The sequence below is a fragment of the Pristiophorus japonicus genome, chromosome 1 (assembly GCF_044704955.1).
Source record: "Pristiophorus japonicus isolate sPriJap1 chromosome 1, sPriJap1.hap1, whole genome shotgun sequence".
In the NCBI taxonomy this organism is placed as follows: Eukaryota; Metazoa; Chordata; class Chondrichthyes; family Pristiophoridae; genus Pristiophorus; species Pristiophorus japonicus.
The window spans coordinates 232,680,431-232,694,576 of record NC_091977.1 but is presented as its reverse complement, the minus strand read 5'-3'; the positions used below and the strand labels follow the sequence as shown (position 1 = coordinate 232,694,576).

Sequence of the window (14,146 nt, the reverse complement as noted above, 5' to 3'; positions counted from 1 at the left end):
AGGGGGAGATGGAATGAGATAGGGGACAAAGTGTTTGTACTAAACTATGGCAGGGGTCCCAAATGGCTTGCAGGGACAGTAACGGGCAAGGAAGGAAACAGGCTACTGGTAGTACAAATGGACAATGGAAAAACCTGCCGGAGGCATGTAGACCAAGTCAAAAGCAGATTTACCAACAACACTGCGGAACCAGAAGCAGACTAATGTGGAACTCGCACCACACCTGGTGGACAGACAGAGGGAACAACCTGAGGAAAGGGCAATCCCAAAGACAGCCCAGGCGAGTCAACAACAATCTCACCAATCGAAACAGACAGCCCAGGCGAGATACCAGCAACCACACCCAAAGAAAAACAGACACCAAGGCAAACAACTGAACCACAACTCAGACGCTCCACACGAGAGCGTAGACCACCTGAGAGACTGAACCTATAAAGACAATAAGACCTTGGGGGAGGGTGATGTCATGTATTTTACATTATTATATATAACTGTATCCTCACATGCTATACATGACTGTAATAAGATATGACCTGTAACCACCAGCATACCTTACCACCAGGGGTGCACTTGCAAGGGACAGGTATATTAGGACAGGTCTCAGGTAAGTGCAGCATTCCAGAGCTGTGAAATAAAGGTGCAGGTCCAGAGTGATCTTGACTTCACTATATGCCTCGTGTGAATCTGTACTGAGGGGACAGGACTTTACAGGCGGTAACCCCAATTTCTCACGAGAGGCGAGACTTCTGCACTAATATTATCGCTTCCAGACCAATGAACTCTCATGTACGCCAACCAAAAATGACTAGCAAAAGCTTCCTAAAAGCTGACACAGTCCCCAAAAAGCTGCAACTCAAAAGCAGCTCTAGATATAGACCTATGACACATGTAGGCAAGTGATCGTGAATTCCACGTCACTGCTTCATTCCTGGAAGAGCAAGGAGTGGGTGTCCTGGCCACTTGTATTCATGGACAGTGACACCATGCCCTATCCTAGGGATGAGCTCATCAGGATGTTCAGGTTTGGTGCACGTGCCTCCAAACTGCAGTCCATTAGCTATGGGAGAGAGTAACAGTGTCCAGGAGATTCATCCCTTATTTCTGGAGACTCCAGGACAATCCTGGAGGGTTGTTAAATGGTAACCCTAGCTAATCGTCCCACCTAATCCGGGATCTTTGCTCAGTGCCCTGAAACCACCCTTTTGGATGAGATGTTAAACTGAGCCCCATCTGCCCTCCCAGGTGGACGTAAAAGATCCCAAAACATTATTTTGAAGAAGCACAGGGGAATTCTCCTTGGTGTCCTGGCCAGTATTTATCCCTCAACCAACATCACTAAAACAGATTATCTAATCATTATCACATTGCTGTTTGTGTTGGAGGAGGAAAAGATCCAATCCACGTCCGGACTGGGGTCAAACAGGGCTGCGTCATCGCCCCAACCCTCTTCTAAATCTTCCTCACCGCCATGCTCCACTTCACAGTCAACAAGCTCCCCGTTGGAGTGGAACTAAACTACAGAACCAGTGGGAAGCTGTTCAACCTGCGCCTTCTCCAGGTCAGGTCCAAGAGCACCTCAACCTCTGTCGTTGAGCTACGGTACGTGGACGACGCCTGCGCCTGCGCACATACAGAGGCAGAACTCCAGGACATAGTCGACGTATTTACTGAGGCATAAGAAAGCATGGGCCTTACGCTAAACATCTGTAAGATAAAGGTCCTTCACCAGCCTGTCCTCACCGCACAGCACTGCCCCCCAGTCATTAAGATCCATGGCGCAGCCCTGGACACCATGGACCACTTCTCATATCTCGGGAGCCTCCTATCAACAAGAGCAGGCATCGACGACGGGATCCAACACCGCCTCCAGTGCGCCAGTGCAGCCTGAGGAAAAGAGTGTTTGAAGACCAGGCCCGCAAAACTGCCACCAACCTCATGGTCTTCAGGGCTGTAGTAATACCCGCCCTCCTGTATGGCTCAGAGACATGGACCATGTACAGTAGACACCTCAAGTCGCTGGAAGAATATCACCAATGATATCCCCACAAGATCCTACAAATCCCCTGGGAGGACAGACGCACCAACATCAGCGTCCTCGTCCAGGTTAACATCTCCAGCACTGAAGCACTGACCACACTCGATCAGCTCCCTGGGCAGGCCACATCGTTCGCATGCCAAACACGAGACTCCCAAAGCAAGTGCTCTACTCGGAGCTCCTTCACGGCAAACAAGCCAAAGGTGGGCAGCGGAAACATTACAAGGACACCCTCATAGCCTCTGTGATAAAGTGCGAAATCCCCACTGACACCTGAGAGTCCCTGGCCAAAGACCGCCCTAAGTGGAGGAAGTGCATTCGGGAGGGCGTTGAGCACCTCTAGTCTCAATGCCGAGAGCATGCAGAAATCAAGTGCAGGCAGCGGAAAGAGCGTGCAGCAAACCAGTCCCACCCACCCCTTCCCTCAACGACTATCTGTCCCACCTGTGACAAAGTCTGCGGCTCTCGTATTGGATCGTTCAGCCACCAAGGAACTCACTTCAGGAGTGGATGCAAGCCTTCATGGATTCCAAGGGACTGCCTATGATGATGATGAGGCTGTTTGTGGGACCTTGCTATATTTAAATTGGCTGCCGTGTTTCCCTACATTACTGATATGTCCTTACTATACAGTATAAACGCACACGAGGCCCATACTTGAGAGGTCACTCTGTGACCAGTTACCTTTATTACCAAGACCTCAAGTGATGAAGGTGGGTGGAGCTTCCCCTTTTATACCTGAAAGTCCAGGTTAGGAGTGTCTCCCACAAGTTCACCCCCTTGTGGTCAATGTTCTCAAGGTGTACAACTTAGGTCAGCTTATACATGGGTTACAATGATAGTTGAATACATGACATCACCTCCCCCCCAAAGTCTTATTGGGATCACAGGTTAAGTCTCTCTGGTGGTTTACGCTCCCTTGTAGTGCGCCTGAGTTGGGGCTCCGGTTGTTGGGCGCTGGCCTGAATGTCTGCTGTTTGCGGTGCCTCAGGCCTGTCCGGACTGCCCACAGTGACTGGGCTCTCCTCCACTTGGTTCCGATGTTCGGTCACCTTTGGTGGAGCAAACTCTACGTCGTGTTCTTCCTCTGCTTTTTCTGTGGGGTTGCTGAACCTCCTTTTAGTTTGATCCACGTGTGCGGCAGATTTGTCCATTGGTAAGTTTAACTACCAAAACCCTATTCCCCTCTTTGACAATCACAGTGCCTGCAAGCCATTTGGGCCCTTCAGTGTAATTAAGGACAAAAACAGGGTCATTGCTATCAACACATCGCGCCCTCGAATTCCTGTCATGGTCGTCACATTGTGACTGACGCCTGCTCTCAACAATTTCTTTCATGGTGGGGTGTATAAGGGATAACCTGGTTTTGAGCGTCCTTTTCATTAGCAGCTCTGTGAGCGAGTGAGGTCGGGATCTATTGGCCAACAGGAGGCGTGATAAGCGGCTTTGTAGGGAACCCCCTTGGATTCTGAGCATTTCCTGTTTGATTATCTGCACTGCTCGTTCCACCTGGCCATTTGAGGCCGGCTTGAACGGTGCCATTCTGACATGGTTGATTCCATTGCCTGCCTGAAGTCCTGGAATTCAGTGCTTGTGAAGCACGGGCCATTGTCGCTGACCAAGACATCCGGTAGACTATGGGTGGTGAACATTGCCCGTAGACTTTCTACCGTGGCAGAGGATGTGCTTGAATTTAAAATGGCACACTCAATCCATTTGGAGTAGGCGTCTACTCCAATCAAAAACAATTTTCCCATGAAAGGACCTGCGTAGTCCACATGGATGCATGACCATGGCTTGGCGGGCCAGGACCAGGGGCTAAGGGGGGCTTCCCTGGGTGCGTTGCACAGCTGAGCACATGTGTTGCACCTGTGAACACAAAGTTCCAGGTCTGCATCTATCCCTGCCCACCGAACGTGTGACCTGGCAATTGCCTTCATCGTGACAATGCCCGGGTGGTCATTGTGAAGTTCTCTGATAAATACCTCTCTGCCCATCTGGGGCATGACTATTCGGTTTCCCCACAGTAGGCAATCGGCCTAAATCAAGAGTTCATCCTTGCGCCTATGAAACGGTTTAAATTCCTCAGGGCATGCCCCGTACGTGGCTGCCCAGTCCCCATTCAGGACACCTTTCTTAACTAAAGACAGTAGCGGGTCTTTATTTGTCCAGATTTTAATCTGACAGGCTGTCACAGGTGAGCCTTCGCTTTCTAAAGCTCCAACAGCCATGACCATCTCAGCATCATGCTCAGTTGCCCCTCAGTGGTGGCTAGTGGGAGCCTGCTGAGTGCATCAGCGCAGTTTTCAGTGCCCGGTCTGTGCCGAATTGTGTAGTCATAGGCGGCTAACGTAAGTGCCCACCTCTGTATGCGGGCCGATGCATTCGCATTTATGGCCTTGTTGTCGGCCAAAGGGGAAGTTAAGGGATTGTGATCTGTCTCCAGCTCAAATTTCCTGCCAAACAGGTACAGATGCATTTTTTTTACTGCATATACACATGGTAGTGCTTCCTTTTCTACCATCCTGTAGCCCCGTTCTGCCTGGGACAGACTTCTGGAGGCATAAGCTACCGGCTGTAACTGACCATTGGCATTCACATGCTGCAACACACACCTGTCCCCATAGGACGACGCATTGCCGTTAGAACAAGTTTCTTACACGGGTCATATAACGTTAACAGTTTGTTGTAGCATAACAAGTTGTGTGCTCTATCAAAAGTCCTTTCCTGGCTGTCTCCCCAGACCCAATCACGACCTTTGAGTAGGAGCACGTGTAGCGGCTCTAACAGCGTGCTCAATTTGGGAAGAAAGTTACCAAAATAGTTCAGGAGCCCCAGGAATGAACGCAGCTCCGTCGTGTTACGGGGTCTGGGTGCTCTCTGGATCGCTTCCGTTTTGAACGTAGTGGGTCTGATCCCGTCTGCTGCTACCCTCCTCCCCAGGAATTCTACCTCTGGAGCTAAGAAGACTTTTCAGTCGCAGCCCTACCCGGTCCAGTCTGCATAGTACCTCCTCCAGGTTGTGGAGGTGTTCTTCAGTATTGTGACCCGTGATGAGGATGTCGTCTTGAAAAACCACCGTCCTTGGAATCGATTTGAGGAGGCTTTCCATATTTCGCTGAAAGATCGCGGCGGCCGAACGAATCCCGAATGGACATCTGTTGTACTCAAACAACCCCTTGTGTGTCGTGATGGTGGTCAGCTTCTTCGACTCACTCGCCAGCTCCTGGGTCATGTAAGCTGAGGTCAGGTCCAATTTTGAAAAAAGTTTGCCACCGGATAGCGTCGCAAAGAGGTCCTCCACTCTTGGTAGTGGGTACTGGTCTTGGAGTGACACCCGGTTGATGGTGGCCTTGTAATCGCCACATATCCTGACGGACCCATCCGCCTTGAGCACGATCGGGCTCGCCCAGTCACTGAATTTGATTGGCGAGATGATGTCTTCCCTCAGCAGGCGGTCCAATTCGCATTCCATCTTTTCCAGCATCATGTACGGCACCGCTCTGGCCTTGTGGTGAACTGGCCTGGCGTCCGGGTTTATGTGAATCACCTGCTTGGCTCCCATGAAAGTGCTGATGCCCGGTTGAAATAATGAGTCAAATTTGTCCAGGACCTGTGAACATGATACTCGCTCCACAGAAGAAATTGCATTGACATCGCCCCATTTCCAGTTCATGACAGCAAGCCAACTCCTCCCTAGTGGTGCGGGACCGTCCCCGGGACAATCCAGAGTGGCAATCTGTTCTCCGAATCTTTGTAAGTCACGACTACTGTGGCGCTGACTAGCACCGGAATGATCTCCTTTGTATATATCCGTAGCTGTGCGTCAATCGGCAATAATTTTGGCCTCCTGGCCTTAGACACCCACAACCTTTCGAACTGTTTGATACTCATCAGGGACTGGCTGACCCCCGTGTCTAGCTCCATTAATACTGGGATGCCATTGAGGAGCACTTTCATCATTATCGGTGGCATCCTGGTATATGAACTGTATATGTGCTCCACATGAACTCGCTGAACTTCAGCTTCCAGCGATTTCCCCAGTATTAATTTGGCCTCATAGGGCTTACATCAGGCCCATCCTCCTCATACATCAACCTGGCTGCAGGCTTCCTGCACATATGCGCCAAGTGACCGCTGACGTTGCAGTTTCTGTAGCTATATTGTTAATGCCTGCAAGCTCTGGCTGGGTGTTTGCTTCCACACCTCCAGCATGAGCTGGAGGCCCTGTTGTTGGAAACAAAAGGTCCATTATCAGTCGATCGTCTCTGACTGTCTCCATAACTGTCCTTAAGCGCACCATTACCAGGTGTTGATGTCCCCATTACTAGCCGCATTGTCCATTGCAATGGCATGAATCGCCGTTCAGCTAGCCATTGTCTCTGTTGAATTCCCCCTTTGGTTTCGACTACATGCTGGGGCATGTCCGATTGCCTTTGTCTGCCTAGAGAACTGTGTGCCGCGTTAACAATGTTGACTCCCTGGTCGTTTGCCGCAGTTGAGCCAAGATTTTTGTCATACATCATTCTGGTCTCTTCCTCCCCTGAGATAAATGTCTGGGCTATCAGAGCCACCGCTTCCAAGGTCAAGTCTTTGGTCTCAATCAGTTTCCTGAAAACCTAGTTTGCCCGCTGCCATCAATAAAAAAGTCTCGCAGCATCTCCGCTCTGCATGCATCTGGGAACTTACATAGGCTCGCCAGTCGCTGGAGATCTGCCACGAAGTCAGGAACGCTTTGCCCTTCTCGCCGCCGGTGTGTGTAAAACCAGTGTCTCACCATGTGCATGCTGCTCGTCGGTTTAAAGTGTTCCCCGATCAACTTACTGAGCTCTTCGGATGTCTTGTCTGCCGGCTTCTCTGGCGCTAAAAGGTCCTTCATCAGGGAGTACGTTCTGGATCCATAAACCGTCAGGAGGTGAGCCCTGCGTTTGTCGGGCGAATCCTGTCCCAACCATTCCTTAGTGACAAAACTTTGCTGTAGTCTCTCAATAAAGTCGTCCCAATCATCACCAACACAGTACCTCTCTTCTGTGCTGCTAGTGGCCATGCTCGCGTGGTTTAAATCCCAGTTTCTCGTTGCCAATGATATGTCCTTACTATACAGTATAAATGCACACGAGGCCCATACTTGAGAGAAGGTCACTCTGTGACCAGTTACCTTTATTACCAAGACCTCAAGTGATGAAGGTGGGTGGAGCTTCCTCTTTTATACCTGAAAGTCCAGATTAGGAGTGTCTCCCACAAGTTCACCCCCTTGTGGTCAATGTTCTCAAGGTGTACAACTTAGGTCAGCTTCTACATGGGTTACAATGATAGTTGAATACATGACAATTACAATAGTGATTGCATTCCAAAAGGTCCTACATTGGCTGTGAAGCAAGTTCGGACATGCTAGACGCTAAGCTGTTGAATTCCCTCCCTAAACCTCTCTGTCTCTGTCCCTCTTTTTCCTTCTTTATGATGCTCCTTAAAACCTACCTTTTCACCAGTTTTTGGTCACTGGTCCTAGTATCTCCTGATGTGGCTTGGTGTCAAATTTTGTTTTAAAGCACTAATGTGAAGTGCCTTGGAACATTTTACTACATTAAAGACACTATATAAATGCAAGTTCTTTCTTTCATAGCCCAAATTGTCTGAGATAATACCTTTGTGGGCCATGGCAGGACAAGTGCAAATCAAGGTCTGCCGGACAGTGCAGAAGTTTGTAAGTCTTAGAAGGCAGTGCATACATTCTGTGCATGTAGATGTAGAGGAATTTTTCACTTGTGGGGGAAGTCTAAAACTAGAGGTCATAAATATAAGATAGTCACTAATAAATCCATTAAGGAATTCCAGAGAAACATCTTCACCCAGAGAGTGGTGAGAATGTGGAACTCGCTACCACTTGGAGTAGTTGAGGCGAATGACATAGATACAATTAAGGGGAAGCTAGAAAAACATATGAGGGAGGAAGACATAGAAGATATGCTGAAATAAAAACAGAAAATGCTGGAAATACTTAGCAGGTCAGGCAGCATCTGTGGAGTGAGAAACAGAGTTCATGTTTCAGGTCGATGACCTTTCGTCCGAACTGGAAAAAGTTAGAGATGTAACAGATTTTAAGCAAATGCAGGGGTGGGGAAAAGAACAAAATGGAAGGTCTGTGATAGGGTGGAAGGCAGGAGTGATTAAATGAAAAAAGGTATGATTGTACAAAGCACAGACACTTTACAGCCTACTGGACTCAACATTGAGTTCAACAATGTCAGACCGTAACATCTGCCCCTATTTTATCAGATGGCAGCAGTTGATGATTCTGCCATTCCCATTTACACGCATCTTTTGTTTCTTTACTTGTCGCATTACCATCTCCTTTTGCTTTAGCCCATCACCCCTTTTGTCATTTAATCTCTCCTGTCAGCCACCTAATCACAATCCTTTTGTTCTTCCCGCCCCCAACCCCCATCGACCTGAAACATTAACTTTGTTTCTCTTTCCACAGACCTGCTGAGTATTTCCAGCATTTTCTGTTTTATTTCAGATTTCCAGCATCTGGTGTATTTTGCTTTTGTAGAAGGAGATGCTGATAGGGTGAAATAAAAAGGGGTGAGAAGAGGTTCTTAAGGAGCATAAAAACCAGCATGGACCAGTTGGGCCGAATGATCTGTTTCTGTGCTGTAAATTATATGCAGTATTCCAGGTAACACGTTCAACTCAACAGTAACAAACGGTCCCTTTAAGAGCAGCTCCAAGTGGGAACCTCAGACTAAATGAGATGACGTCACTGCAACGAGACCCGCCTATTATTAGTGACATACTCCCACTTAGGCCGAGGACCCGTTTGGAAGTCGGCGCAGAATTTGCCTGAACGAGGAAAATATTTTATAATTTTACAATACAAGGCTGTTGTTTGTGCAACAGTTGCTGTACGTTGCAGTTTAAGTTTTTTAAAACACACACATATATATCTACTGATATAATGTGTAAAGCTGGGGGCTGACACTTTGAATGAACGGTCGGCAATTGGCGCCAAAATTCAAAGTGACGGCAGGAGCTCGAGCGGCGAGTCGGGCTCTCACCTGATTGAAAATAAAGGTCGGAATAAAATATAAATTATAACAGGGAAAAATGTACGTCAAGTCCATCATCATCGACGGCTTCAAGTCTTACGCGCAGAGAACAGAAATCAACGGCTTTGACCCGCTCTTTAACGCCATTACCGGCCTGAACGGCAGCGGCAAATCCAACATCCTCGACTCCATCTGCTTCCTGCTGGGGATCAGCAACCTGTCCCAGGTCAGTGCGTCCCCTTCCTCTTCCCCAACCTGTCCTAGGTCAGTGCGTCCCCTTCCCCAACCTGTCCCGGGTCAGTGCGTCCCCTTCCCCAACCTGTCCCGGGTCAGTGCGTCCCCTTCCCCTTCCCCAACCTGTCCCAGGTCAGTGCGTCCCCTTCCCCTTCCCCAACCTGTCCCGGGTCAGTGCGTCCCCTTCCCCAACCTGTCCCAGGTCAGTGCGTCCCCTTCCCCTTCCCCAACCTGTCCCGGGTCAGTGCGTCCCCTTCCCCAATCTGTCCCAGGTCAGTGCGTCCCCTTCCCCTTCCCCAACCTGTCCCGGGTCAGTGCGTCCCCTTCCCCAACCTGTCCCGGGTCAGTGCGTCCCCTTCCCCTTCCCCAACCTGTCCCGGGTCAGTGCGTCCCCTTCCCCAACCTGTCCCAGGTCAGTGCGTCCCCTTCCCCTTCCCCAACCTGTCCCGGGTCAGTGCGTCCCCTTCCCCAACCTGTCCCAGGTCAGTGCGTCCCCTTCCCCAACCTGTCCCGGGTCAGTGCGTCCCCTTCCCCAACAAGGAAGGTGGCTCAACCATGGCAAACAAGGGAAATTAGGAATAGTGTTAAAACCAAGGAAGAGGCATATAAATTGGCCAGAAAAGGCAGCAAACCTGAGGACTGGGAGAAATTTAGAATTCAGCAGAGGAGGACAAAGGGTTTAATTAGGAGGGGGAAAATAGAGTATGAGAGGAAGCTTGCAGGATGATCATTCAACCTCAGTACCCCTTTCCTGCTTTCTCGCCATACCCCTTGATCCCTTTGGCCGTAAGGGCCACATCTAACTCCCATTTGAATATATCTAACAAACTGGCCTCAACAACTTTCTCCGGTAGAGAATTCCACAGGTTAACCACTCTTTGAGTGAAGAAGTTTCTCCTCATCTCGGTCCTAAATGGCTTACCCTTTATTCTTAGACTGTGTCCCCTGCTTCTGGAACTCCCCAGCAACGGGAACATTGTTCCTGCCTCTAACTTGTCCAATCCTGTCAGAATTTTGTATGTTTCTTTGAGATCCCCTCTCATTCTTCTAAACTCCACTGGATACAAGCCCAGTTGATCCAGTCTCTCCTCCTATGTCAGTCCTGCCATCCCAGGAATCAATCTGGTGAACCTTCGCTATACTCCCTCAATAGCAAGAATGTCCTTCCTCAGATTAGGAGACCAAAACTGAACACAAGATTTCAGGTGTGGCCTCACCAGGGCTCTGTACAACTGCAGTAAGACCTCCCTGCACTTATACTCAAATCTGCTAGCTATGAAGGCCAACATGCCATTTGCCTTCTTCACCGCCTACTGTACCTGCATGCTAAACTTCAATGACTGATGTACCATGACACCCAGATCCTGTTGCACCTCCCCTTTTCTGAATCTGTCACCATTCAGATAATATTCTGTCTTCCTGTTTTTGCCACCAAAGTGGATAACCTCACATTTATCCACATTATACTGCATCTGCCATGCATTTTCCCACTCATCTAACCTGTTCATTTGGAAAATGGTGACATGATAGGTCCAAGTCAGCATGGATTTGTGAAAGGGAGATCATGCTTGACAAATCTTCTGGAATTTTTTGAGGATGTTTCCAATAAAGTGGACAAAGGAGTACCAGTTGATGTGGTATATTTGGACTTTCAGAAGGCTTTCGACAAGGTCCCACACAGGAGATTAATGTGCAAAGTTAAAGCACATGGGATTGGGGGTAGTGTGCTGACGTGGATTGAGAACTGGTTGTCAGACAGGAAGCAAAGAGTAGGAGTAAATGGGTACTTTTCGGAATGGCAGGCAGTGACTAGTGGGGTACCGCAAGGTTCTGTGCTGGGGCCCCAGCTGTTTACATTGTACATTAATGATTTAGACGAGGGGATTAAATGTAGTATCTCCAAATTTGCGGATGACACTAAGTTGGGTGGCAGTGTGAGCTGCGAGGAGGATGCTATGAGGCTGCAGAGTGACTTGGATAGGTTAGGTGAGTGGGCAAATGCGTGGCAGATGAAGTATAATGTGGATAAATGTGAGGTTATTCACTTTCGTGGTAAAAACAGAGAGACAGACTATTATCTGAATGGTGACAGATTAGGAAAAGGGAAGGTGCAACGAGACCTGGGTGTTATGGTACATCAGTCATTGAAGGTTGGCATGCAGGTACAGCAGGCGGTTAAGAAAGCAAATGGCATGTTGGCCTTCATAGCGAGGGGATTTGAGTACAGGGGCAGGGAGGTGTTGCTACAGTTGTACAGGGCCTTGGTGAGGCCACACCTGGAGTATTGTGTACAGTTTTGGTCTCCTAACTTGAGGAAGGACATTCTTGCTATTGAGGGAGTGCAGCGAAGATTCACCAGACTGATTCCCGGGATGGTGGGACTGACCTATCAAGAAAGACTGGATCAACTGGGCTTGTATTCACTGGAGTTCAGAAGAGTGAGAGGGGACCTCATAGAAACGTTTAAAATTCTGACGGATTTGGACAGGTTGGATGCAGGAAGAATGTTCCCAATGTTGGGGAAGTCCAGAACCAGAGGTCACAGTCTAAGGATAAGGGGTAAGCCATTTAGGACCGAGATAAGGAGAAACTTCTTCACCCAGAGAGTGGTGAACCTGTGGAATTCTCTACCACAGAAAGTAGTTGAGGCCAATTCACTAAATATATTCAAAAGGGAGTTAGATGAAGTCCTTACAACTCGGGGGATCAAGGGGTATGGCGTGAAAGCAGGAAGGGGGTACTGAAGTTGCATGTTCAGCCATGAACTCATTGAATGGCGGTGCAGGCTAGAAGGGCTGAATGGCCTGCTCCTGCACCTATTTTCTATGTTTCTATGTTCAAGTCATCCTGCAGCCGCTTAGCATCCTCCTCACAGTTCACACCGCCACCCAGCTTAGTGTCATCTGCAAACTTGGAGATATTACATTCAATTCCTTCATCTAAATCATTAATGTATATTGTAAATAGCTGGGGTCGCAGCACGGAACCATGCGGCACCCCACTGGTCACTGCCTGACACTTTATTCCTACTCTTGGCTTCCTGTCTGCCAACCAGTTCTCTATCCACGTCAATACATTACCCCCAATACCACGTGCTTTAATTTTGCGCACTAATCTCTTGTGTGGGACCTTGTCAAAAGCCTTTTGAAAGTCCAAATACACCACATCCACTGGTTCGCCCCTGTCCACTCTACTAGTTACATCCTCACAAAATTCTAGAAGATTTGTCAAGCATGATTTCTCTTTCATAAATCCATGCTAACTTGGACCGACCCTGTCAGTGCTTTCCAAATGCGCTACTATTTCATCTTTAATAATTGATTCTAACATTTTCCCCACCACTGATGTCAGGCTAACCAGTCTATAATTCCCTGTTTTCCCTCTCCCTTTTTTAAAAAGTGGGGTTACATTAGCGACCCTCCAATCCATAGGTACTGATCCAGAGTCTATAGACTGTTGGAAAATAACCATCAATGCATCCAGTATTTCTAGGGCCACTTCCTTAAGTACTCTGGGATGCAGCCTATCAAGCCATGAGGATTTATTGGCCTTCAATCCCATCAATTTCCCTAACACAATTTCCTGACTAATGAGGATTTCCTTCAGTTCTTCCTTTTCGCTAAACCCTCGAACCCCTAGTATTTCCAGAAGGTTATTTGTGTCTTCCTTAGTGAAGACAGAGCCAAAGTATTTGTTCAGTTGTTCTGCCATTTCTTTGTTCCCCATTATAAATTCACCTGATTCTGACTGCAAAGGATCTATATTGGTCTTCACTAATCTTTTTCTCTTCACGTATCTATAGAAGCATTTGCAGTCAGTTTTTATGTTCCCTGCAAGCTTCCTCTCATACTCTATTTTCCCCCTCCTAATTAGACCCTTTGTCCTCCTCTGCTGAATTCTAAATTTCTCCCAGTCCTCAGGTTTGCTGCTTTTTTTTGGCCAATTTATATGCCACTTCCTTGGATTTAACACTATCCCTAATTTATCTTGTTCGCCATGGTTGAGCTACCTTCCCTGTTTTATTTTTACTCCAGACAGGGATGTACAATTGTTGAAGTTCATCCATGTAATCTATAAATGTCTGCCATTGCCTATCCACTGTCAACCCTTTAAGTATCATTTGCCAGTCTATCCTAACCAATTCATGCCTCATACCATCGAAGTTACCTTTCCTTAAGTTCAGGACCCTAATCTCCGAATTAACACTGTCACTCTCCATCTTAATAAAGAATTCTACCATGTTATGGTCACTCTTCCCCAGGGGGCCTTGCACAACAAGATTGCTAATAAGTCTTCCCCCCCCCCCCCCCCCCCCGCCTCTGAATTTTCCTCCTGGTTCTTTTGCCAATAACTTAATTCTGTGTTCTCTGGGTACTAACCCTACTGCCACTGGAAATATTTACTCTGCCAAAACCCTTCATGATTTTGAACACCTCTATAAAATCTCCCCATTACCATCTCTACTCTAAGGAGAACTACCCCAGCTTCTCTGGTCTCGGCACATAACTGAAGTACAAATAAAATAAAAGTCTAAATATTTAAACTAATATTATACCCTGCATTGGTGCACTAATTGCTATAATTCTAAATCATACATACTAGCCTACATAACTCTCAACTTGACCAGCAGTTCCAAAAAAGCAGCCATTTCACTATTAAAAACAGAAAATGCTGGAGATACTCAGCAAGTGAGGCAGTATCTGTGGAGAGAGAAACCGAGTTAACGTTGCAGGTTAATGAGCTTTCATTATAATCACCAGCAACTAAAACAGCCCTGGGGATAGGCCTATGACCAGAAACAATGCTTTATGGTGACACAATAAGTTAG

At 47.8% G+C, this 14,146-nt stretch overlaps 1 protein-coding gene across 1 annotated transcript in view; it reads left to right on the top strand.

Annotated features, from left to right (window-relative positions):
• The first annotated feature begins 8,851 nt into the window (after nt 1-8,851).
• The window catches only part of smc2 (structural maintenance of chromosomes 2), a 68,930-nt gene continuing 63,635 nt past the window's right edge, over nt 8,852-14,146 (top strand). Inside the window, exon 1 of the mRNA XM_070887964.1 lies at nt 8,852-9,310. Coding sequence (XP_070744065.1) covers nt 9,143-9,310 — 168 coding nt within the window. The 5' untranslated portion in view covers nt 8,852-9,142. The remainder of the gene's footprint in view (nt 9,311-14,146) is intronic.